Source organism: Python bivittatus, unplaced genomic scaffold (genome assembly GCF_059951505.1).
Source record: "Python bivittatus isolate LINGU-HERP-01145 unplaced genomic scaffold, Pbiv_v1 ctg000610_np1212, whole genome shotgun sequence".
Lineage (NCBI taxonomy): Eukaryota > Metazoa > Chordata > Lepidosauria > Squamata > Pythonidae > Python > Python bivittatus.
In genome coordinates this window covers 45,325,772-45,353,662 of record NW_028277088.1, presented here as the reverse complement: position 1 = coordinate 45,353,662, position 27,891 = coordinate 45,325,772, and the positions used below count along the sequence as shown (strand labels likewise).

The following is a 27,891-nucleotide window of genomic DNA, read 5'->3' as shown; positions in this document are numbered from 1 at the left end:
TAATGGGACTGTCATCATATATGAAACACTGAAAATCCTGTCAATCTCTCTTCCTCATTCCAGCCCTCAGTATTGTTGGAAGTGCTATTTTATGAGTCTGTTGTTCTGTTTTTACTGACAGTATTTATAGGAATAAACTCTACTTAAGCAATTTGCTGATGTTTTTCTTAATTCCTTTTATGTATTAGTGCTTTATAATCTTGAGTGAATGCTAACGGAGCTTAAAGTTTACTGACAAAATATTAGCTATTATACCAAACACAATCACTTGTATTTTTCCTACTGCAGCAATTTTAATTTATTTGTCTAAGAGTTTATTTCACATATGAATAGAAATTTCAATAGAAATATTATTTTTTTAAGTTGAAATATAAATATATTTCTGCTTGATCTGCATGGTCTATGGCTTCCTTTTCTGCAGATTCCTTGGATCCTATACTCTAAACTATTTTAAGAACTATAGAATTGCAAATATATTTTTCTGATAGCTTCTTTATGTTGATCTTTGACCGTAATAAAGATTTGATTTGATTTGATTTGATTTGTCAGTTTCTTGGTTATAGCTAATTCTGAACATACTTTGGTCCTACAGTCCATATTGAAAATCTAGACATTTTTAAAAAGACATTCAGAATTATGTGTTTTTGCATGTGTGTGAGGATAGATCTATAAATTTAGATATCTTATGAGAACTTGCAAAATTGTTATGATTTTATGAAATCTTACACAAGATCAACAAAGCCTTCTCAGAATTTGCAAGCACATTAGATGCTGGAAGTCATCTTATTTGGATAGAATAACACCAGTCCCTGCACTAGCATTGGACTTTTTCTCAGTGACACTTTCCAGACCTTTTTATCTTCCTCATCCTAGCCCTGCTTATGTAGGCCTTTTCAATCACCTATGACTAAATAAGAGCTGAAATGAAACAAATGCAATTTTGAATGGTAGATACCATAACAATTCCCTTTCCCCAGACTTTCGGCTGAAAACACTAGGCCAGGTTAGTATCTGTAGTTGTGTCTGATTCATTAAATTGGGGAAGGCAACAGTAAACTCCAGAAGGAAACAGTAAACTCCAGAAGGCAATGTTTGGAGAGGAAGTGAGAGAAACAGCCACAACTCTCAGAAAGCTACCAGATGCTATAGAGAAAACAAAATGTTATGCTGCCAGTGGACTTTATTGTCTGTTATGGATGATCTTACTGTGGGACACCACTGGATGGGCTGTATTACAGTTCTGACAAGTGAGTCAGGAACTATGGCCAAATTTTCCCTTGCCATTATGTTCTTCCTGGAAGGCGAGGTAATAGCCTGTCATTTTCAAACAGAATTGAAATTACCTTAAGACAACACCTTTAAAAAAAAAATCCTGCTTAGCTAGCCCACAATAACTCTATTGCCTCATTATTGTAGAAGGAACATTAATATCAAATAAATGTGAAATCCAATGAGCTCATTATATTGTAATGTACAGTATTCTCATCTCAAGAAGATGAGATATAAAACACTACAGTTTTAAAGAAAAACTTGTTTTTTTAATGTTTAGAATTTAAAATAAGACCCTTGTAAGGAGCACTTTAATGATACTAATTGCTGACCTGTCATTTAAATGCATTAGTCTGTGTCATAATTGTTTTTGTTAAATGCATAAGCAAAACAGAACAAAATAGATTCTCTTCTGTAAGCAAATGGATGCATCACACACATAAAAGAGATGCTGAACAGGATTGCAGCTAGTTCTCCTATAGCTTAGATGAGTCATTTTAGTTCTGACCTGAAGTACCTGCCAGGAAGTTATGTTGGCTGAGAAACTCATTCTGTACTACACACACCAGGCCTCATATTCTGTACTTGTCACTGCATTAGCATAGTGAACATGGGAAAATTCTACTTCAAGTGGTCCAGACAGTGAAAGGGTTAAAGGTAAATTGGCTGTCCTGTCCATGCAGGTAATGGGCACAAACAACCGTAGCTTGGGAAAATCAAATGCTGAGGAGCCCTCTCAGGTTAGAAGGCCATGGAATGACCTTAGAGAAACTATGCAGAAATTGTTACAAAAACAAAAGCAGGCTTTAAGCCCAGCAAACAGAGAAAGCATGAGAAAAAAGCTCAGATTAGCTCTACCTTAATTCACTGGATTTAAGAGGGAGGGAAAGGAACACAGTCAGGCTTTCAAGATTCTGCTATTATAGCCTACACCAATGAAGTACAGCATTCTTGTGGAATCAGTTTCCTGATCTGGCCTACCTCAAAGAGCTAATATCAATTTTATTTATTATTTTATTTATTTCATCAAATTTATATGGCTGTCCATTTCACACAAGGTGACTTTGGGCGGTGTACAGTAAAACCAATGATTACAGATATTGTAAAAGCAATTAAAACAATTTAATTATTAAAACCAAAATTGTGCGAGAGTTAAAATCAGAATGTTACACATGATGTAGCCACTGTGCGGGGTCCCTGCTGCTAAGGGATCCCCAGGCCAGATGAAAAAAAACATGTTTTGAGAGCTTTCCAGAAGGCCATAAGGGTTGGGGCTAACCTCACCTCAGGGAGGATGATGTTCCAAAGGGTGGGTGCTGCAGCAGAAAAGACTTGTCTCCTAGCTCCTGTCAGATGGACAGGACCTGCAGCATGCCTCTCCTGGCAGACCTGATGGGATGGGCAGATGTAACTGGGGAGAGGCGGTCCCTCAGATAACCTGGCCCCATGCCATGTAGGGTTTTAAAGGTCAAAACCAGCACCTTGAATTGGACCCAGAAGCAAACTGGTAACCAGTGTAGCTTGTGGAGCAGATGTTTAACATGTATCCTTCTAGAGGCACACATAACTGCCTGTGCCACTGTACTTTGTAGCAGTTTAAAGTTCTGAATACTCTTCAAGGGCAGCTCCATGTAGAACGCATTACAGTAGTCCATTTGGGAGATGACAGGACATGAATAACTATGCGCAGTCTCGTGATCCAGGAATGGGCGCAACTGGTACACAACATGAAGTTGTGCAAAGGCCCTCCTGGCCATGACTGCCACATGCTCCTTGGGCAGGAGTTGTGAGTCCAGAAGGACCCCCAAGTTGTGCGCCAGGTCTGTACAGGGCAGTGCTACCCCATCCAGTACCAAAGATTTGGGAGGCCCTAAAACCCAAAGCCACTCAGTCTTGCCAGGGTTCACTTGAAGCCTGTTGTCCCCTATTCAGACCCCTACAGCCTCCAGGCACCAGGACAGGACATTAACAGCATCACTTAGTTCGCCAGCAACAGGGAGGTAGAGTTGAGTATCATCAGCATATTGATGATAACTCACCCCGTGGCTACGGATGATCTCTCCCAACGGTTTCATGTAGATGTTAAACAGGTATGGAAAGAGCACTGAACCTTGTGGCACCCAACACAGTAGAGGCCGATGGCGGGGCCTCTCACTCCCAACCAACACTGACTGGTATTGGTCCCAAAGGAAGGAAGAAAGCCAGCACAATACAATGCTGCTCACTTCCAACCCATGGAGCTGATCCAGAAGGTCGATGGTATTGAAAGCCACCGAGAGGTCAAGAAGAGCCAGGATGGACACACTACTCCCATCCTGCTCCTGCAAGAGATCATCCAAAAGCATGACCAATTTCGCATTTTTGTTTCTTCCTCTTCACTCAAAAATTGCTTTACCTGTATTACATACTATGCATCTGGTTAAGTATATTGGAACATTTCCTGATCCACTTTAAATATTTTAAGCTGACTCTTATTGACATTCAACAGTACTCCTGAAATGCTTCTCATCTTATGTAAAATAAGTACAGGCTACATTCTGATAACGTACAAATGCTATTATATAATATTTGCAGTCAAATGTTTGCTCCATATTTTCAAGGACTGGCTAATTAGTAGTTGACTCTGCTGGGTTAGCTGTGTTGTCAAAAGAGCCAAGAAATGGATTGTAAGTGGTAATACAAGTAAGTTTATTTTTCCAAACTGTTAAATTGATCGAATAACTGAACATGAGTTTCCACAATCTATGTGTATGTTTTTATCCTTCTATCTCCTTTCAGCCAGATAAAGCATCATTTGGTATAATATGTACTTTTTAAACAGTGAACTGTTCCTCAGTGCTCCCCACCCATCCTTGAGTCAGTAGAAAACTATACATGTATGAAATTTGCTGTCTAACTGTGGATCCCTATCCTGCTATTATTGCCTGTGTTTGAAGTCACTGTAGTCAACTTTAGTCAAAGTCCAATGTTAAGTGTAACAAAACCAGCAGTTTTTATATAACTTCAACAGTGTCAGAATAATAAGGAAAATTCTGCTTTGATACCAGTGTAGCTAAAGATGATTTAAGCCTACCTGACTCATGAGCTAGGGCAAGAAGAAACGTGGAATTATAATGGGGAAAAAATGTAGCCAGGGATTATTTCTGCTCTGGCTAGATGCAAACAGAGAAGGCCCTGCCTTTTAAATACAAAATCAACATTTTTAGTATCTGATTCCTGGTTGAACATGTAGTGAATATACAGCACTGCTGGAGAAAATTGCGTATTTAAAACCATCACTTTTCAAATTAGTGAGTTATGAGGAGAAGTAAACAGAAAGAAATAGCCATTCCCCACTGTCAATAAGATTGTGCTTGCAAGCTACATAAAGCATTAATGCTGTTTTGGGGGAGTGTAAAATTGAAATTATTGTGCTAATACAGTATGTTTAACTTTTATTTGCATAAAAATACATAGAGAAACTGAGTAGGAGGCTATGTACGCTATATTCAGTAGCACCTGATTTATTGATTCAAGGGACCCAGTGTGCTGTAGTGGTTAAGGTGTTGGACTAGGAGTAGGGAGACCAGGTTCTATTCTACTCTCATCCATGGAAGCTCATTGGGTGAATTAGGGCCAGTCATTCTCTCCCAGCTCATCCTATCTCACAGGGTGGTGGTGGTGGTGGTGGTGAATAATAGGACAGAATGCTATCTATGCCACCTGAAGTTCATGAACAAAAGCAGAATATAAATTCAGTCAATCAATCAATCAATCAATCAATAGATCTTTTCATCTTCCTTCCTTCCTTCCTTCCTTCCTTCCTTCCTTCCTTCCTTCCTTCCTTCCTTCCTTCCTTCCTTCCTTCCTTCCTTCCTTCCTTCCTTCCTTCCTTCCTTCCTTCCTTCCTTCCTTCCTTCCTTTATTATATTTTTACACTGCCTGACTCCCAGTGACTCTGGGCAGTTCACAGATAAAAACATACAGAACAGTAAAATGATACAATGATAAAAACAAGGAACAGAAGATGCAAACACTGCCCAGAAGAGGGCTTCAGTCACACTCACTAAAGGCCTAGGTGAAGAGTCAGCTCTTCAAGCAGGATGGTGGCCATCCAGATCTTGGAGGGAACCTCATTTCAGAGGGCAGGCACTGCAGCAGATAAGATGTGCTTCTGGGGCCCCAATTGTTTCATTGAAGGAATCTGGAATGCGCCAATTCTGCCAGATTGAATCAGCTGGGCAGATATTCATAATTACTCAGTGACGCAGGGTTTCCTGGGACATAATAGCATCATACTTAATTATGGAACTCAAAGGTAAAGGTATTTTTCTGAATTTTTTAAAAGCAAAAGAAGCTCAGGGCTGAGCTTGATATTGTTGAGTTGTGGTTTAACAAATACTTCTTCCCTATTCTCAGACACTTCTGCTGACTGTTGGCATATTTCCAAATATCCATAGCCCCTAAGCGTGGGAGGATAGAATATTATATACAAGTTTTCCTATAGACTTCACATCTCTATTTTTGCAAAAAGCTTGAAACAATTTGGAGATGAAAGTTGAATCTGAACAGATGCAACATAAGATATTCAGATGGGGAAAAGGAGCTTCATTTGTTAAGAAATCTTGAGATGAATTTTAATTGCCCTTTGTTATTAATAGTGGTGAGATCTTCCTTTTCTTAGCTGAGATTTTCCAGCTGTTTGTTAGCACACCCAAAGTGAGGAATATACGGTATTTCTGGTCAGAATATCATTTTGTCATATTTTTGTAGCTTGGCCTATTTTTGAATCAGGTTACAAAATTAATTTGTATACCATAAACTGGATTAATTATTAGTTTTTAAATGGAGATAACTTTAATCTTTTTTCTTTGCCAATATGTTTATTCTTTAGGAACTGGTTAGCTATTGTTTAAGAATCCTTGAGATACAAAGCTTATAGAAAGAAAAACATCTTAGATAATTTTAAATAGCTAAGGTTCCATCTTTTGATTTGTTCATATCTGCCTTGTGCAAATTATGAAATATATATATATATATATATTTCATAATTTGCATAACTATAAATACACCCTTTTCTCATATATATATATATATATATATATATATATATATATCATAATTTGCATAACTGTAAATACACCCTTTTTCTCATATATATATATATATGAGAAAAAGGGTGTATTTATAGTTTTTAAATTTTATATACTATTTTAAATATTTTCATTCTGTAACCAAGATAAAAATAAAACTTCAACCGTTTATTTTATGTTTATAGCAATATTGAAATCTGAAGCTGGAACACAATATAACATTTGTGATCTGATCTGCACCAGATCAATCCTACAACATAACTGAACTGTTTGCAAGGGGCATTTTAGATATTTTTATTATTCCTGGTAAATATGGTAAAGAATGCTACATTAATTGTGTTACATTAAATAATACTTTCCAAAGTATTATTGCTTAATTTCAAAGTTTTGAAAAAAATACTAATCTTAATTGGGACACAAAAATTATAAAATCTGATAATTATCATTTGTTGCATGCATTTTATATTTTAAAATCCTTTTGACATTGCGAGCCACTTTAGAAACTATTTTTCCTCCTTAAGAGCAACATAGTTTAAATACATTAAATAAAAATTAAAGAATATTCAGTTTGGCAGTGACATCTTTTTATTATTTTTTTATAAGAACTTTATTAAGTTATAAAAAGCATACAGGTAAAAGCAAACAAGAACTAATAATCAAAAAGAAAAATAGAGAACAAAAGAGATAAAGATAAAGAAGAAATATAGAAGTGATGAAAATTAAAGAGAAAGGAAAAAAAGAAAAATTGCAAAAGGAATTACTTCTGACTTCTTATACAGCAGATATAAATGAATCATATAATGACCTCTTACTCTTAAACTACATCTTAACATATATATTTTGTATCACCTATTATTTTAACTAATCATCAAATCCATAAATCATGACTTCATTTTTTTCTGTCTCCTGCAAAAAGTCCAAAAGGGGCTTCCAACTGGCAATAATTTTTTTGACACCATAACTAACTTTAACACTTAAACAGATTCCAGAATTGTCTAAATCACATTCTATGGAGAAGCAAATATACTACTTTTTGCTTATTTTTCTGAGAAATGCCTAACTAAGCAAAAAATGTCTACCATATGAAAATATTCATTTTGTGCTCCATCCTGCCGATATTTCTTAAAATTCGTAATCTCCCATTTTCCATCACCTCAAATTTGTAAACCCCATCCTTTAGGAGTTCCAAGGTAAAATTATGCTGCCAAAGGGTGGAAGGTAGAAGGAAGAATGGAAGAAGAGGACAGAGTGCTAAAATTACTTTTCTTTTTTAATGTCTATGTCAGAAGTCATCCATTTTAGGGAAGTATCCAGTTTTCATTGGAGTCTCTACAATTCTCATACATGGGAGATGTCCGTATTTGGAACTCTTCTACTGCTTATAAAAACATTTCGTGGAAGCCCTGCCCCATATACTTAGCATGCTGCTAGGCCCAGCTCCTGACAACCTTCTTTAGTTTGTTTATAACCACTACAGTATTCTACCCTAACTCATCTGGATTTATGTATGTATATTTGATTTGTCCTACTAATGCAGGAATCTGATCCTTAATCAAATGCCTTACCTGTCTTCATTTTGCAAGCAAACTTCACCTTTTGGATGGATTTTTGCCTAGGTGAAGGTTACATAGTAGACAAGGTGAACTTCCAAGTATTTACAAAGTAGTCCACTGCAACCTTTAAAGGTGGTAGCTCCCTCACTCGGTTAGAATCCTTTTCCTTTTGAGAGAGCATTCACAGTCCCCTCTCTCTGCAGAGGACCCTCGGATCTCTGCTGCCCTATTATTAATTCTTATTAAACAGCATTAAATCAGGTAGCCCCAGCACATTATATTGAAAATAATGTGTGTATATGATGAAAGAGAGACCCTGACTAAAAAAGGCTGGTAATGGATGGCACTTTAAAGAGAAATGAATTTAACACTGTTTTCATTCTAGTTTCTAGTAAGCCAAAATAAAAGAGCATTTAGCATCTATATAAAGACTAATTCTTAAAGGGACACAAATGCCAGCCTCTAATACCATGAAGAAAATAAATATACGGATATGTGTAAAATTAATAATAGAGAAAGGAAGCAATTAAGAAAGAAGTATTTCTAAAGTGCTCCCCACCCCTCGGGAACAGGCTTAAATGAACAACAGGAGAACATCTTCAGATGTGTACAGCAAGAAAAAAGGGGGTAATCAGTAAAAATTTTAAAGAAGCCTCAGAGCACAGTTTGTATTTTAATTGTGGTGAGGATGAGACCAAATATTAGGGACAACAGAGTGAATTGACATGGTATAAATTAAGTAAAAGGGAAACAAGGTGATTGTACAGAGGGTAAGCACCATGACATCCATGGGCAACAGTATGTCAATAGAGATCACTTTAGATGCAAACCAGTCTCCCAGCTCTGACTTCATTTTTGGCAAAGTAATAGCTTCTCTGATCATTTTTATATCTAAGTATGACTCTTGGGGGTCCACATCATCCCAATAGGTTATGGGTTGGAAATTTTGAGTGCCCACAAGCTGGACTTGGGGAGGGGATGAGGGCTGAAATAGACTACATTAGGCAGGATAATGAAGCAAAGTAAGTGTGGCTATGTTTTCTTAGGTTTCATGGGAATCCTGGGAAACAAGATAGTAATCAGAAGAGACTCAGGCAGGCTCCTCCCTGATTCACTGAGATATAAGAGAGAAGGGAGGTAAAGCACAATCAGGCTGTGAGATTCTGTTGTTATAGCTCAATAAAGTATAGCTCTAGTCTGTTTCCTGATCTGGTTTACCCCAAAGGGCTGACACTTACTCAATGCATAAGGATTTTTTCCAGAGTAAGGAATGTGAAAACCTGGAGACTTGTGATGTTTAATTCATCCCTATTTTTCAGAATTTAATGATTCAAATAAAACAGAAACTATGTTCTCATTTCAAATTGTCTGATTAGATTTGGCAAATAATTTTAAATGTGTCAACCGTAGGGTGAAGTGGCGGGATGGGGGAGCCCTTTTCTCTACCTTCTTCTTGGTGTGAATCAGGAGAGAAGAAAGCAACCCCTTATCACAAGGGTCAGCAGTGGTGTTCTCCAGATGTACTGGAACTACAGTTTCCAAAACTTCCAGAAAATATGCCAGCCATGCTCATTAGAAATGCTGTCCCAACACATCTCAAAAGGACTAGCTATGAAAGGTGACTTCGGTGATTCTCTTTCTGGAGCTTTGAAAGCTGCTCAAATGGTGCTCCATCTAAGAAGAAACAAGATCTTTTCCTGACTGCTGATTGTCTTAACTGAAGGATCTCATTAAAGTGTGACAGTTATAAATGCACTCTGGAACTTTGAGGGAGTGGCAGGCTTTTTCTCTGTTCCTTTCTTGAGGCTCAGCCTGACTAGTAGCAGCCTATTGTGTATCTTATCAGTATTGTTGAAATGAAAATCAAATATCTGTATGTTGAAATATGTTGAACAAGTCAAAAAATTTAATGGAGTTTACTCACTTTTTTACATGAGTTTGTGTGTATGTGTGTGTGCGAGTGTGTGTTCATTCTGTAGGAGACCAGTTTTCTGTGTATATTTCACTTCTTTCTTGTCTGCAATAAAGCAATTTATCTAGCTGTGTGAAGTATCTGAAATGTATGCTATTAGCTAGATATGAATTTGAACCTTAGTTTCTGGAGAACTAAGAATTCTGGAGAATTTATTGTTGTATGCCTGGTGTAAACTCTGACAATTACTGTGAGAAACAAGGTGATAGACTAAGGGGAATCATTAATCTGATGCAGCACAGCTTTTTGTATGCATTTTTACAGTGCAGTCAAAAAAGTAGCACAAAAATTGATTCTCAGATAACAAATATCTGTAGTGTCACTAAGAAAATATATGATAAAGATATTTCTTAATGCATACAATATTTAATAAAATAAAAACAAATTATTCCAATGGTTTACACCTAAATAGTCTAATAGTGAAATAATAGACTCCCCTGTATATGGAAACTGAAATGAAATTTCTGCATATGGAAGGACAGCCTTGCAGGGGTCCGTATGAGCATTTCCTTCAGTTTATTTCCCCCTACCCCTGGGACTTTAAGATAGCCTGAGCAGTAGTGGACCACACCTGGTCTGCAATTACAAAAAGGGAAATGCAGTAGCATATGAATCTGGATGAGTGTTGGAAGGAGATTCTCTCATGTGGGAGAGCAGAAGAGAAGGAAGTTGCAAGTGAGAGACTAGAGCAGCTGTCAGGATAAAGAGCAATATAGTGGGTTCCTGTCGATGAAGAAGGAGTGGATTTCAGCAAGCCATCAGCAGAAGAACTGAAAGGGGAAGTGAAGTCTGGCAGCTTCTCCACTCCAGTAGAGCTGTTGACAGCTTATAGGCAGCCAGCAGCTGGTGAAGCATCTTCCTACTCTCTACCTCAGCATGGACTAAAAGACTCAAAGCCAGTGCTTCAGCAGAAGAACAGTATGTATGTATGTATGTATGTATTTAACAAATTTATATGGCCACCCAACTTGCACACAGTGACTCCAGGTGGTCCAGTGTACAGTAGCTGGCAGCAACAGAAGCCAACTAACTTCAAGACGGCAAAATTGTGGCTAAAGACTTTGTTATAGCTCAGGTGAAAAAGGACAAAAGAACTGTTTATAGGGCTTTTTAGGAGTTAGATACACACATAAGGCACAGACATTGGTACAAGCATAGTATTTAGTAGCATTAAGTTAGAAGTTAATAAGTTTGTCCCATGTTTTATATAATAAAAGCCTCTCTGAAAATGCAGGGGAGATAACCATACTCTTCTTGTTGGTACTCTGTACCATTTCCAAAAGAGGCCCATCACAGTGTACTTTAATAAATGTGACTTAAAAATGTTAGAAATCTTGCACTCATTGCTACTTAAGTTGAAGTGGATTGGTTTAAATGTGTGTTGTTTGTACTGTCCATACAAAGTATGTCTCTCTACTTCTGGGGAAGCATGGAAGAAGACAACTGCCAATAGAATATAATTGCCTCCTCATCTTAGATCTCTGACAAGTCATATTTACATTTCTTATGTTTGTGTGTGTATTTTCTTTCCCTTAGCAGTAGATAAGCATGTTGGGATACAACTGTTTTATCCAGTGGCTTCTTGATACCTCTTCTAGCATGGCAGGTTTTTGGTCTTTGCTGTCCATGTTTTCTCAAACTTGAGACAACGTTTGAAGCTAGATGTCAAAATATCTCTTAAATTTGGGGATGTGTCTCTTTATGTTTGAGATTCCATTCCATTCCAGTTGGTAACAAAAGGCGATAATAAAGCTTAAATAGTGAATATTTAAGTAAGGATTCAGAAGTCCTTTAAAGCTCAAATACTTTAATGAGTGATGTTGCAATGACATTTTCTCTGAACCTCCCACATCAGATCTAGAAGGCAGAAAACACTAGAATGCAGTGAGCTAACAATGATGTCATAGCCACCCAGAGTCTTTTGGGGTAGCTATAATAAATTGAATAAATATAATGAGGTTAAATAAAGTATAGATAAAACCAATAGAAATTTAAAAGTAAAAGATTTTGTGGAAGCAACTCTAAATTTCTGAACCACATCTTACCTTTTTAGCCACTCTTTTTAGGAGCCATCTAGAAATTAAGGTTAGTAACATACTGTTTTGTCTCAATTTCTCTGTATGATCGCATTATTTCTGCTTATCTTTTTGCCCGTGCTTCATTAATGAAATCTTTTCAATATACTATCCATTTTTGTAGTGCCCACATACTGACACATTGCATCACACATAATCCCTATAAACAATCAAAATATTTATTTTAAAAACCATTTAGTAATTGAATTTAACTGAAAAGGTAATTTTATGTAAAACAATCTATTTTGGAATTTAGGGCTTTGAACAATTAATATTGATGTCTTTGTATCAGAAGAAGACAAAAAGCTGTTGCCATTTCTTTCCTTTTAAAATGAGTATGGTTAAATGAGAGTTGGTACTGTACTTTATAGAAAGAATTACCACAGACTGTGATATTATTAAATGAAAAGAAGCACTTCCACATAGAGTTTTTGAAATGGAAGGGTTTTTTAAAAATCAAAATACAGAAAGAGATTGCATTTGCAGAATATATTATCTATGGTTTTGGAACTGTAGATCAACATTAAAGATTCTGCAATAACTAGATTGTGTCCTTTCCTTTTTGAATGGATGATTTATTGCAATATCTGCAATAGGGATAGGTGTTCTTCCTTCCCTTCATATCTCTTATGCAAGAAGAACATTGTGACTTCTCAGAGTGATAACAGGCTGAATAGCTTTAGAAGAGTCATTATAATTCAGGAATGCATGGAGAATAGAATTGTCCATGCAAAATGCAAGGAGAAAGTTCAGGAATGCATGGAGAATAGAGAATTCTATAAATTAACATATAGGCAAAATATCTGATTGGTTTGAACATTTACCAGAAACATAATGAAATGTATCTGAAAATATGTATCAGAACAAGGGCCTATGTAGAATGCACTGCAGTTAGTTAGCCAACTTAAAACTGAGAAGTAAGCTGAAAGTAATAATATACAAGATAAGGAAAAAATGAAAGTTTTTTATGAATGTGTATGCATATGTATGTTTGTGTGTGTTCATGAATATAAGAGAAAATAAAGGTCTGTGTTCTTCACTTTCTTGAACAGTCTGCTTTGTGTGTTGTTTTGTTCTTGACTATGCATTCACTTACTGTCCTTGGGGCTAGAGGAGTTTCCTATATGTAAAATTCATATATATTTTAAAAATCATTTAATTTCTTGATCATATTCTGCATATATGGTTTAACCTATAGTTACAAACTATGTAAACTACATAAACCTTATTGTAGAACAGTTGTAGCCTAGAGAGTTCTATAATTCAGGCAGATGGAGTTTTGGTGTCATGTGATTGCATACCATCCTGTATTAAAATATAAATCCTAAAATTTTGGTAGGATGAAAGGTACCATTCTGTTTGGATTGAATACAGTTAATGCTATTCTGGAGCAAACCTGTTACTTATGTATGTCTTTATTCTAAGAGCTTGTTGTTCCTCACAGATCTTGTTTTGTCCAGAAATTATATTAGGATGTTCACTGAGGCCACAGTATCCATCATGGTGAAAGTGGAGTTAATACAAAAATGAAGATGCAGGATTTAATGTCTAAATATATATCTAAGGATATATGGTGATATTTTTCCTTTGGAAGAGCCCAGCTGTCCTATCCCATGCAAGATTATTTTATCAATTTCCTCATCATCTGCCATAATTTGGGATTTTTGATATAATTACATAAAATATGGTTTTGATGCAAAGATGTATTCATAATCTATGGTTGAGATGTCATGTATCAGAATATGAAAGTTATTGCTTTAGGCAACTTTTTGTTAGATGAAGATAATTCTTTTCCACTGTCTATTTCATAAGCTATTTTTTCCTATATAAAAAAATAATCTTGGGGAAAAAACATGTTTTGTATCATTTGAATAATATGATTGCTACTTTATGCCATGAATTGCTGTATCAGGAGGCTGATATATGTCTTGCTCTCAGATCCATGGATCTGTTGATAAAGGAAGGAAGAAATTTGCATTGCTGTTAAATATTCTAAAGCAGACATTTTCTTTACACCAGGAACAAGCAATGAGTGAACCTCCATCATATTTCCCTAGTGGCAGGTACTGTTAATAAATTGATCGTATTTGAACTAGATCTAAAGATGTACAAATCTTGCCCCTTTTATTGAATGACTACAGATTATGTGTATACATATCTGCCCATGGTTTTCCCTTATCACATAAAACTATCTTCATTCCCGTTAGATTTCCCCCACCCCCCACTCCCACCCCCCATTCAATAATTGTTCAGTGGACAATTCAATCTAGTCTAGTCTTCTCTAGTGTGATGATGCCCTATAGAGATATTGAAATGCTGAGAATTCCTAGATACCATTCATTGCCTGAGAATTCTGGGCGTTCTAGTCCCAATGCATCTGCAAGCACCAGGCTGGAGAAGATCCTTGTACACAAGTTCAAAACAGAACTGAAATAGATATGAGTAGGCCATCATACTTGTGGTGTAATTAAGAAAGGATCAGAAGATCTCTTATCAATTCCATCATTAAGATGAAGAGCTCTTATTAATTTAGGCATGTCAATTTCACCTCTGGTCTTTGTACCCTTTGCACCCAATTCCATGCAAGATACCACCATAAATTTTAAAAACCTGTAAATATCATCTCTACAGTTAGTGAAGGGACTTCTGTTCTTACTATTCACTGCAAAAGGAGGAGGGTGAGCCAGCAGTTTCACCATTACTCTTTAAAGTCTTTCTACACAAATTTATGAGATAGTAAATTGTATTTACTGTTTTCCCCCTCCAAATAGCATTTGCATTCCCAGGCTGCAGTTTTTCCATCTTGTCCCATGTAATTTCATGTAAGGATATAAGAATTTTAACATCTGTTCTGTTCTAAATGATTTCCTAGAACTTCAGTAATGACAATTAATTGCTTGTGTGTTAAAACTATAATGTTGTCTATATAACCACCAAAATATATTCAGCCTGAAAATTAGGAGAACTACAGGGAAGCAAACCACAAAATTAGATGTTGTGTCTTTTCCCCTATTTACTTTCAACCAAATAGAGCCTTCCTGAAAATATTCAAAAATACAAATTGTTTTAAAAGAATTGCTACCCTGGTACATTTATTTTAGTATTTCTAAGGTTTCTGAAATTTCGTTCTTTTTTCCTCCAGACTTCTAAGAGCTCAATCCCTGGAATGGTATTACAATAATGTGAAAAGTCGCTTCAAGCGTTTTGGAAGTGCTAAAGTTCTGAAGAATTTATATAGAAAACATCGCCTGGAAACTGGAACATGCTCTGACATACTAGGTAGAGAGAAAAATAACAGAGATAAGCATTTCTGTACCAAGAATACTCATACAGATGTGGGACAAAAGTTGCTTAAGTGTTACATACGGTGCAAGTGATCAAAGTATTATTACTGCATCTCAGGAAGAGGAGAGATGGGAGATATGCAGATGACTTGTACGTCAGCCATGAATAGCTTGGCATTTTGTGGCATCATGCAAATATCATTCATCTGGAAGTGCAAGATACAATAAATATAGAAATTTGTGTTCAGTTCTTAGAGATGCCTTGTTCTTAAACATGTCCTAACAGTTTAAAGTTCTAATTTTAAAGTATTTTAGTTATGGTACAGAATAGAATTCTGTTGTCACATACATACACAAACAGATATACATAGTGTATGTGGACATATATGCACTGTTGTACTCATTGACGTAAATTAATGGCTCTACAGAATAGAAAATGTATTATTTTTTTAAATAATTGCTATTCTAATCGGTTCTCAGGATTTATCACCAGTAATGCTTGCTTTTGGCCTTTTTTATGGGCTTTTTTCCATTCATGAAACTCAAAGGTGAGGTAATTTGTGTTGGCAGACTTCACAAATGGTTGCAATTCAGACACTGTCTGCAACAATGTTTTGGGTAAAAAGCTGCAAGCTAGAAAAGGTCTCATTGGCCATTTTAAGAAACATGGGAAGGAAGAAGGAAAAATGAACCAAGAGCTAAGCAAGATTGTATTTTGGTTGCAATATGTACTTCCCTTTCTCATCAAATATGTTGGAGACATTTTGAGTAATTTAGCTGATGTGCCCATGAAACATGGCTTTTTTATCCATGCAGATAAGGCACCATTTAGTTTTCTGACTTGTGTGAGAAAGCTTGTTTTACATATATAACTCTTCTCTTTTTATTAGTGCCAACTCCTGACCTGATTCCTTTTTTAATTCTTCCCAGAATAAGATAATAATAATATAGTTTTCCTGTTCCATTTGGCACAGAAGAAGAGTGCTTAAACATCTGTTTTTACATGAAATGATGCCCTTTAAAATTCACTATGTTGAGCATTTTTGTGCAATCCCTTTTTCTTCATGGTCTGTCTTTTACTTTAGTCAACTATGTTTGAATCGTGATGGATCCAGTGTTGAGATTATTCATAGCTACAGTATATTTTTGAAGAAAATAATAGTGATTTATACCATTTTCTTGAAGATGCTTTAATGCCATCCCTTAAGCTAGTACTGCAATTACAGCAGCCTTTCCCAACTAGACATTTTCCAGGTGTATTAGCATTCAGTTTCCAGAATTGCCAGATAATCATACTAGCTGGGAATTATAGGAGGTGAAGTGTAACACATCTGGAATCATGGTTTGGAAATTACTGCCCATTCTAAAGAAAACCCTTTTATCTAGATGTTATGTATGATGACTTTGGAAAGTAATTTTTTTTTTCCATCCAAAAGCAGGACATTTTTGTGAAGGAACCTCAGAAAATGAAGGAAGCAAATGTGGCAGTGATTCTATTTTCTACAAACAGACAGAAGGTAATGATGTTTGAAATGTACTGTTGTTTTCAACCATAAATAAAAACTTATTTGAATTGCAGTGAAATAACCTGGAATAAATATATGTCATTAGTTGCAATAACTTAAGACATGTTTATGTTCTTCTTTTTTTTTTTTTCACCATATCTTACTTTTTTTCCTAAGAAAACAGTAATTTTTGTATACTGAATAAGAATAGATTTTTATGCCCTCTAGGATGAGTGACTTATGTTGCAAGTGCTATTTATAGTATTCAACATTTTTTAATAAACATTCAAAACATTTTTGATGGATGAAATTTGCTTTAGTGAGCTTCTGATAGAATTGTTTTTTAATGGTGACATACTCACACACTCTATGGCAATCTAATTAGGCATGATAGGGATGTTCACCAATACCTTCTTTCCCATTTGCCGAGAGAGAGAGAGAGAGAGAGAGAGAGAGAGAGAGAGAGATTCATCCAGGGAAGCTGCATATAAAAGCATTTAACCTGCTAAAAGCAAACTTTCTTTCCCAAATAGCCATCTAATTATTTATTTATTTATTTATTTATTCGGCTTGTATGCCGCCCATCTCCCCCACGGGTGACTCTGGGCGGCTCACAATAAAAAAGAAGAAATACAATTCTCTCCAAGATGGCTAAAAACTATAAATAATTTAAAATATTTAAATTATTACATTATTATTACATTATTAAATTATTATTAAATTATTAAAATTAAAATAATTGAAGGGATATCCACATTTACTTATGTTAAAAATAAAAAGATTTTCTTTGGGCATGAACACTAGCTAGAAGAAATATTGTATAATACTAAAAGGTGAAATCTTCACCTGGTTTGCAGCAGTGGATTGCTGATGGGAGGATCCCTTTTTTTGGGCAAACAGTTGTGGGTTTCCTTTCCATCTCAATTATCTCCTCCCTTTTATAATTGTTATGAGTATTTTTTACCTTCCTTGCCTAGGACATAGTATGTTAGATACACTTGCTGTAGCCTTGCGTGTTGCAGAAGAAGTAATAGAAGAAGCTATTTCCAAGGCAGAGACATACAATGACAGTTTGGTAAGAAAGTTTTTATTTTCCATTTAATTTTAAAAAGTATTCCTTCTAATACTGTATATTTCCTGCTCACTTAGTAACAGCAGTACACTGTAGCCAATATCATTACAGTTTATTCTATTCCGTTATTTTATTCCATTATTTTTCATTTTTAAATTATTTTATCATTTTATCATATTAATTATTCACTATTATACCGTCTTCCTCCTCTTCCTCTTCCTCCTCCTCAATCATCATCATCAAAGCAGCAATATTTAATTTTCTACCATTCTTTCTCCAAGTAGCCACAAGTAAAAACAAGCAATATATTACCCATTCTACAAGACAAGAAACATACAAAAATCAAAACTAAATTTTATTTTTAAAAATTGATCTTACAGTAATTAATATTCCTGAAATTGCTTGGTTGAACAGATGTGTATTCAGTTGCCATTAAAAACAAGACAGCAGAAAGACCAGCTGGACTTTCCTTGGGAGAGTGTTCCATAATTAGTATGCTACCACCTGGGGATCCTAGGCCTGGGCTGTATGTAAATCACACCCTCTAATAGAACCATAAGCAAGGCCTCTCCAAATGATGTATTCTCTAAAAACAAATCAACAGATTGTCATGTTCTATTGTGCTCTGTATGTACACAAATGTGTATGCACACACACCCTATCTCCCTCCAATGTGGCCATGGACAGTTGGGCAAATCCTGGGCATGCTTGAATTTTAGACAATGCTGATACATATGCTATTGCTAATATTTCCTTATTGTTTTCTGAGACTTTTGGCATTGCAATGGTGTCCTGATAGGTCCAACCAAAGATCAATTTGATTTGTCCTCCTCTTTATTACTTCAGCTGGCCATATATTTCTGGGAAACCCACCACCAGAATAATATCTAGAATCAGACCTGTGCTGCAGGCAGCCATATTCCACCTGGAAACTATAAAATTAGCCTTTCTAGCCATACGGCCATCCATGGTGTTTATGAGGGTAATGGATTTAATAAAGCAAAATGGGACTTGGTTTATCGGTGTTTGTCTAACTGTTAAGCCATTCTGCACATTTTAAATTTTGAATTTCTGTATGTTTATAATGAATACTTATCTGCATATATCTTTTTGAGGACAAACAGCATGAAGCTTGTTACTTGCAAGACCATAAAGAAGAGCTGATAGAAGAGCTTGCTTCCACCATTCTCCAGAAGGTATAACCCAAGAGTTGCATTGTTAGGTGAATTTATCAATAGGAATAATAATATATAGAATTTTAATATTAATTTGTATTTATGTAGATTTTCACATAATTTATTACAAGTCTTTAAGATAGATCAGTATTTTTAATCACAGTTCCCAGTAAGGAACTTTATTATACAATAGAATGAATTGATAATTGAGGCAAGGATTTTCAGCTTTCAGTTCATACTCTTACTCTAATGAAGTCATAGCCTTACTCTGTAGTTTAATTATAAATTATGTTGCTTCTTGATTTGAAGCAGCATCTTCAAACTGCATGTGTGCTCTCTTTCTTCTCTGATGACTATTCTAAATTTTATACAAAACTGAGAGACAAAGAAGTGATTTCCTCTGTTTTTGGTATAACTTATGTAACTATTCATTGTTGACAGCTAATTTGCTCTGATAGCAAATCACCTTTTTCTTTCTTGTTTCTATCAGAATTAAGTGTGCCTGCCTGCTTTTTCTGCAGAGATTAGTTTAGAATCATTATCCAAACTCTTTATAGGGCTTAACAAGGCATTAGAAAACTCAAAGAAACCTATAACATTATAAGCTGGAATATTTTTTTAACAAATGAAAATTTGAGCAAAATGTTTGTCATATTCTGATTAAAATGTGGTATGGCTTCTGGGCCAGACAGAATAATCTAAGAATTAAGAATTTGGCTCAACCAGGGCAAGCCGCCCTTTCTTACTTATGCCCTTATTTTATGGTGGTCTATGACTGTAATAAAGATTTGATTTGATACAGTATGTCCTTATTTATGTCCTTCAGGAAATACCAGTACATTTATGTCTTATATAAAATACCATCATATCTGTTTTAATGAATAATATTTGATAATTGCTGCTTATCAGGAACCGTTGATGCTTTAGCTCTTTTTTTTATATTTCATGTGTCTGAGTACATGAGACAGAGTCTAAGAATGATATGCAGTAAACGGCAGTAATATTTAGCTATCCTATTCATTATAATTTACTTTTGGATGTGGTTTTAGATAGTGGTGAAGTGGTCAAAAGCTTTCAAGAGCTAGAGCAAGAACTAAAAGACAATTTTAAGGTATATGTTTCATATCTTAATGAAACCACTCTAAATCACTGGTAATGATTTACTATGAAATTTATTTAGTTTCATTTTCAACTTTCTATAGATTATAAGAAAGCAAACAGTCAAAACTGAGCAAGTGGAAACTGGCTTTGAAAGGCCACAGTTCATGAACAACAGAAGTCTGACATCTGCTGTTCTCCCAGAACAGAACATGCTGACTTTTCCGAGGAGCCACAGGGGAACATACGCATTATGGGTGAGCTACTACATTTGGCTTGTATGTATTTTTGCTTAATAAACACTGACATGTAGAAATGTGTGGAAACATGGACATTGTAATGTTGAATGATATAAATATAGAAAAGAAGCATTAAAGTACAGTAGAACTCAATTGCTAACTTATACAAAGGGATATAAGCTATATCTTCAATTTGCAAAACAAAAGTTAAGCCACTGTAAATGGTAACATAGGACAGCATTTTATGCCATGAAAAGTTGAATAGTATTGGAAGCTTGTGAATTCATATGTACAGTGGTACCTCGGGTCACGAACGCTTTTGTTCACGACCAATTCGGGTCACGAACAGCTCCGTTCGCAAAATTTTGCTTCCGTTCGCGAACGCCAGATCAGGTGACGAACAGGATCCGTGGCCATTTTCCTTCCCATGACACATGGTTGTGGCTTCCTGTAGGGAGGGGGACTCTCCCTCCAAGCAATAACCGCCTCCCCACCCGCCTTCCTGTCCTCCACGCCAGAAGTCACGTCAAGCAAGGTTAGCATTCTCTCTCTTCGTACTGTATTTTGTTTCATATTTTTGCGGTTTAAAAAAAAAATACATATGGTTCAGAACGGATTAACCGTAATTAGACTGAACCTTATGGGAAAATTTGATTCGGGACGCGACCAAAATCGGGTCGCGACCAAATTCGGAGGGGTCAGAATGGATTAACCGTATTTACATTGAACCTTATGGGAAAATTTGATTCGGGTCGCGACCAATTCGGGTCACGACCAGAGTCACAGAACGAATTAAGTTCGTGAACCGAGGTACCACTGTATGAGGTTCTAGAGCTGGGGAATTATTCTCAGTCAGAAATTCTTTCAGCATTCCCAACTGAAGTAGCTGATATACTTTTGGAAGACCCTCTGTCTCCAAGGAACAAGTAGAAGAAGTTGCTTGAGAATTGGATTTAGCATACTTACTTGTTAGGTATGTCTTCTAATCTCATAGGCAGTAATTGTTATCTTCAGTCAAGTTGCAGCAGTTAGAGAAAAATTTATTCATTAAGATGCACCCTTGATTCCATTGTTAAGACATATTCAGACAGATTTCTGTAGAAATGTAGAATATTTAGCTGACTGTGGCTAGCCTTCTAGTAAGCTAACATAAACAGATCTTGGCTAGGCTTTCAACAAACAATCATTATATAAAAGGAACAGACAAGTCAAAGCTTATTTGTTCACTCCAAGATTATACACAATAGAATTAATAGATAGGATTGGTCTTCTAGAAAAATAATTATATATTTACTGAACCAACTCCTCTGGTGCCATTATCAGCACATTGACCAAGTGGCTGCCCAGCTTGATCGGAAAAGAGAATTAATATTTAATCATACTACAATTCCACTAATGATATTAAAGGTATTTTTTATGTCTTTCATGTATTTTATGAATGTGTGCATAATGTGATGAAAGGATTGCCTCTATTAATTACAGAATTCCAAAAAAAAATATGTAAGTTTATAACTTGAAATGTAAAGCTATAATACCAAAAGACAATATTCTGGATCCTTCGGTGCTTTATGACTCCTTGACAAGGCATCATATGTAAATATTCTCTTTCTCAGAAATAAACCCTGGGTGATAATGAAGTCAGTCTGTTTAACTGTTTTTGTTCATTACCAAAGGATGAGCAATTGGAAATTTTATCAAGGGTGGAGCCTGTTTTAATAAGTATTTATCTTCTGGCCAAACCTCTTACTGTTTTTTTGCCTCCAGAAACTATACCTGAAAAATTATAGAAAGACAGAAAAAAATGTGTTTTATGGCTTCTGTTGCAAAATGTAATGGGATCTTCTTTCAAGAGTCCTAAGAGGCCCAAAAGTTATATATTGAATCCATGCAAATCAGTCTCTATAAATGAAGACTGTCAAGATAACAATAAAACAAAAAGAATCTGAAAAAAAAACTATTAGTTTTGTCTTATCCAATCAGTTGGCCATTGCTACTATTACATTTAGTATATAATTATATGATCATTAATATCTAACTTCCCCCACAGCAACTGCAGGTAAGGATTAAAGAGAGACTTTTTTTTCAATGATCTCTTTTATGCCAATGTCACCCCTTCAAATTAAACCAGACTACGAAACCAAAGTTATGAATGGTAATACTGCTTTTATTATAAAGTTACAATAATAGAATCTTACAAGTCTGAATATGTTTCCTCCCTCCCTCCCATTATCTTTTTGAGAACTAGGGAAGGTCAAGTCTGAGATAGTTTCTCAAATTACATTTCTGCCTCAGACTCAAATTTCTTTTATCTGACCAATGTCTTGGTTGCAGCTCTTCCTCCTGTTCCTCAAGATTATTCCTACTTCCCATTACATCCAATGAATTAAATTTTATTAATATTGAATTAAAGATCAACTTTCTTTGACTTAAAACTAATCAAAATGGTAGGTGAGGAAATGGACATAGCGAGAAACACTGCATGAACATGACCACATAATGTAGATGTTCTTGATTTTAAGGAGAACTAAAACTGAGCATAGTGAAACAGGTTTCTTGGACTTCCAAAAAGTATATTTTTATTAAAATCACAGCAGTTATAAGTAGCACACAATTCCTGTGAAGAGAAAAAAATGGGGAACAGCAGAAGAAGCCAAAGTGACTATATAAAGTGTTTAATGAGGATTTGAAAATAAAAAAGGAAACTGATGGAAAATTGAAAGAGGACCAAGTCACAAAGGAAAAGGACAGACAGATAACCTAAAACTGTAGAGCTGTGTCAGGAAAATGTTATCTTAGAATAAGCTGAGGTTAGCAAAAGATGTAAACATTGCAAAAAGGACATGGTTAGATATGTTCAAAATAAAAGAAAAAGAAAAGCATCAGTATATCATTTGCTCAGTGAAGATGCCAAAGTGCTAATAGTTAACAAAGAAAAGACTCCTATTTTGGTTCAATCTTTTCTAACAAAAAAGAATATGCTCCATCAGAAAACTCTGACAAGCAGGATGAAGGGGCTGAGTTGAAGCTTGAGAACTATAGAAAAATGATCAGGAACCACCTCTTTATTTTTAATGAGTTTAAATCTCCAAAACCAGATTAATTTACATGCTTTGGTACTGAAGGAAATAGATAATCTTGTATTATATTTAAGAAATTTTGGAAGTGCTAGAAAAGAATCAGGAGAAGAACAAATGTTTTTCCTATCTTCAAAACAAGAGAAAAAGGAAAATAGACCAACCAGTCTGACACTGATACATGGGAAAATTCTAGAGCAGATCATGTCAGATCTTTGAAAACTATGTGGAAATTACCAGATGTCAGCATGGATTTGTCAAGAACAAATTTTGCTGGACTAAACTTATCATATGTTTTGACTGAATAACTAGAACATTTGACATTCTGATTAGCAAGCTAGTTATGTGGACTAGTTGGCATGTCTATTAAGTGGGTGCATAGCTGGCTCAAAATCATACCCAAAGGGTTTTTATTAGTGGTTGCTCATCAGATTGGAGAAAGATATTAAGTTGGGTCCTAAGCCCTTTATTCTTTAATATTTTCATCAATTACTTGGATGAAGAGGTGGAGGAAATGCTTGGCGGATTTGCAGATGACACAATGCTAGATAAATTTGATTAAATGGGTGGAGGGAGCGTTCAACACATTTATAAGTGACACGAAGGTAGGTAGGATAGTTAACATTTTAGAAAATAGAAACAAATTTCAAAATGACTTTGAACGGTCAGGGAAGTGGAGGGAAAAGTAACAAAATAATATTTAACAGATCAAATGCAACTATTTTCATTTATTAAAAAAGAATGAAACACACAGGTATAGGACTGGGAAATAATTGTATTGGTATTGTTATGTGTGAAATATGTGTCAGCTGTATAGCATGACCTCTAAAAGGTAAAAGCAATTTTAGGCTGCATCAATAGAAGTTTAGTTTCCAAATCAAGAAAAGTAATAATTGTATTGTTGAAGGCTTTCATGGCCAGAATACAATGGCTGATGTGGGTCTTCCGGGCTGTGTGGCCATGTTCTGGAAGTTTTGGTTCCTAACGTTTCGCCAGCATCTGTGACTGGCATCTTCAGAGGACAGGAGCACAGACAGGAGCAGTTCTCTCTGTGCCCCCTGCTCCGGTCTGTGCTCCTGTCCTCTGAAGATGCCGGTCACAGATGCTGGCGAAATGTTAGGAACCAAAACTTCCAGAACACGGCCACACAGCCCGGAAGACCCACATCAGCCAAAAGTAATAATTCTTCAATGTTTTCCATTGATAGACTCCATCTTAAGTACTGTGTCCAATTCTGGGCAGTATATTTTAAGAAATTCTGAGAAATTGGAACGGATACAGAGAAAATCACTAAGATCATCAGGGGACTGAAAACTAAATCATGTGAGAAAAGAGTGAAGGAACTGAGTATATTTAACCTTTTAAAAAAAGATGACTGTGAGGATATATGATAACATTTTTCATGTGCCTGAAGGGATATGACATAGAAGATGTTGAAGATCCATTCTCCACCATCCCAGAGTGCAGGGCATATAATAATTCTTAAGTTACAAGAAGGCAGATTCCTAGGAAGAACATTCTACAGTAATGGTAAGAACACTTTTGACAGTGGAATCAATTACTGAGGAAGATGGTGGGTTTCCCTTCACTGGAGTTTGAAGAATCATCTGCATGGTGCTTTAATTTGGATTCTCTCAGTGAGCAGGGGTTGGTTTTGATGGCCTAAATTGCCCTTTCCAAATGTCAGAGTTTCCTCTTCTAAATCCCAGCAGTTTAAGAAACATACCTACAGGCTTGGTTTAGTGAGTTCTATTAGAGAAAAGGACAAGGATTCTAGTGGCTGGTTTATTTTAAAAATGAAGGCTCTTTATATACAGTACTCTGTTCTGATGGCAAGATCCTTTTCTGTTTTGTAGTGCTCTTGCAATGCAAAGGACTTGGTGCGGGGGGGAGGTTTGGTGCTTCTCTGAAAGAGAGGCAAACTGCATCTATTCATAGTTTTGATAATTGCCCATTCCTTTATATGTCTGAGAAATGGTTCTAACACCAATTCTTCTATTCTGTGATTCTGTGAAGTCAAGCTTAGATATCAGGAGACTTTCTGAATCAAAATATATTTGTTTGCCAGTAAAAAAAAAAAATAGATATGGAATTAGGCAAGCTTCTCCTGGTGAGTAGATTATTTTATTTTTATTATTTATTAGAAATATATCCCACCTTTCCTTCAGGAACTCAAAAACAGCATACATAGTACTCTTTCCTCCAGTTTTTCCCCACAACAGCAATTCTATGAAATAAGCGGAGCTATGAGAAAGTGACTGGGCTAAAATCAACAGTGGGGTTCTGTGGATGAGGGTAGATTTGAACCTGGCTCTCTCTGGTCCTGCTCCAACATTACTCTTAACAACTACAGCACGCTGGCTCTCAGTTTTTGAACTTGGAGGTAACCCTGAGGAAGATCACTCTCATGTTCACACTATATTTGCAGCTGATATTACAGAAGGATTTTTCTTCCATTGAGTTTGAGCAGATTCATCTGGTAGAATGCAGCCTTTCAAATAGCCATGTCTTCCCAGGCTCCCTAATACATGGACTTTGGACTTTGTTTGGAGCGCTCCTTAAGCCAAACATGTCTTTTCCCAAGATTGTACAGCAGCTCTACAATCCTGGAAAAGAATAAGGAGTTGCCCAGTTGTCAGATGAGTGTCCCTCCATGTTTGAAAGCAACCTTTTTAGAAATAAGAGATAGAATTGGGGGTCATCATGATATTAGTGGCATCAAACACAAAGCAATCTCTCTCAGAGGAAGCAGGTTATCTCCTTGTTAACACAGAAAGAAAGAAGAAAACTTCCCAAATACCCACCATAATGGGGCACACATTAAAACTGAATGAGTACAAGTATTGGGATAAAGAGAATCATGGTATCCCACTGTAATAGCATTTCCTATCCCCAGATCTTTCCTGCTACTGCACAGAGAATCAAAGTGGACCAAGCTGTGAGAAATTCAGTTACATTCTGTGTTTATGTACATCCTGTGTGGAACCTGTACAGTTTTATCCTACTAGATTTCCATGATGCAAGCCAGGTTCAAATATTCATCCAGATTCTACATTGTCCTATCTGACTATTGGTTTTTCATTTACCAACATGGCAACCAGTAGCAATACCTTCAATTCAGTGAGAAGTCACTAGGGATGGGCAAATCTGTTTTTCATTATCCTTATCAATTTATTTACTTACTGGATTTTTTTATCCTCTGACTCCCAGCAGGCCTGGATGGTTCACAAATAAAAACATAATAAATGATTTTAAAAAATAATAAAAACAAGAAACAAAAGATCGCGAAAAATGGGCAACAACCAAAAGCAAACCCACGCTACCAAGAAGTACTTCAGTCACCCTTGCCAGAGACCTGGACAAAGAGCCAAGTCTTCAAGGGCCTCTGAAATACCAGCAGTGTGTGAGTCATCCAGATCTTGGGGGAAACCTCATCCTAGACAGCAACCACTATAGCTAAGAAGGCATGCTTCCGGTGTCTCAATAGATGGCATTGTTTAATCAAAGGAACCCAAAGCATTCAAATTGGCCACACAGATACTATTTGGGATAGGTAGTCCCTCAAATAATCAGGCCATTATGACAGACATATTCAGTTTGATCCTGCTAATTACAAATTTGGCAGAAAAAGTATATACTAATAGTCCCATACATATTTGCGCAAATATCTCCTGATTATGTTTAGCATTTAAATGTAATTTTCTGTGTAAATTGAAATTTTGATATAAATTGCAATTTATATTTCTTTAATATGCACATTTTATGATATTTTTAAAACAATCATGTTGTAAAATTCTGAATAATTTTTATTTTATTATATGTGCATTTCAGAGTCTTATGTATATTAAGATAAATATAGGAATAACTTTTTATTCATATAAAATGTTTATGCAATGATTTTCTGATTTATCTTTATCACCAAGATAAATTGGGAGACAATACAGGAGCAGCCAATATCCTGCTGTACTCCATTTTCCTATAAAAATTTCAAGCTCAATTATGTTAAGTGATGTATTTGGCTTTTACTTCAGGATCCAACAGAACAAGAGATTTAGTCAAACAGCAGAGGGTATTTACAGCAAACAAAATCCAGTCCAGAGTTCAAGTCAACAAGATTTTATATAAGTAACAAAGTACTTGTCCAGACAAAAGTCAGGGTTTCCTGAAAACTGTACAGTACTTAGAATCAAAGACCAAGGTCAGGCAATCAAATATTTCAGCATTTGATATCTCAGGCAGAGATTTACATGGAAGTTTCTGACTTCTACCTGAATACAGAATTATCTCCAGATCACTACTCATTAGGTACTCTTTCTAGTAGTCTAGCCCTTTTGCTTTCAGAATTGTAGTATTGATGTTCTTGTGAGCTTGGAGGCCATGTGTCTACTAGCAATAATAATCCGGAGTGGAAAATTGGAGGTGGTGAAAGATAGTTCTGCTAAGACCGCAGTAGTAGACTCTGCTTAGTGGATTAAACTTTGTTCCGGCTCTTCCCCTTCCTTC

At 35.8% G+C, this 27,891-nt stretch overlaps 1 protein-coding gene across 5 annotated transcripts in view; it reads left to right on the top strand.

The window, feature by feature from the left end:
- MYRIP (myosin VIIA and Rab interacting protein) overlaps positions 1 to 27,891 on the top strand; it is a 131,922-nt gene that overhangs the window by 71,260 nt on the left and 32,771 nt on the right. For 2 of the 5 annotated variants that reach the window (XM_088150930.1, XM_088150929.1), the window contains exons 4-8: positions 15,084 to 15,220; positions 16,662 to 16,742; positions 17,708 to 17,805; positions 18,918 to 18,998; positions 20,180 to 20,332. In XM_088150930.1, the coding sequence (XP_088007056.1) occupies positions 15,084 to 15,220; positions 16,662 to 16,742; positions 17,708 to 17,805; positions 18,918 to 18,998; positions 20,180 to 20,332 (550 nt within the window). Of the gene's footprint in view, positions 1 to 13,960; positions 14,005 to 15,083; positions 15,221 to 16,661; positions 16,743 to 17,707; positions 17,806 to 18,917; positions 18,999 to 20,179; positions 20,333 to 27,891 lie in introns of all 5 variants that reach the window. The other 3 variants (XM_007433638.3, XM_088150931.1, XM_088150932.1) reach the window with 3 other exon arrangements.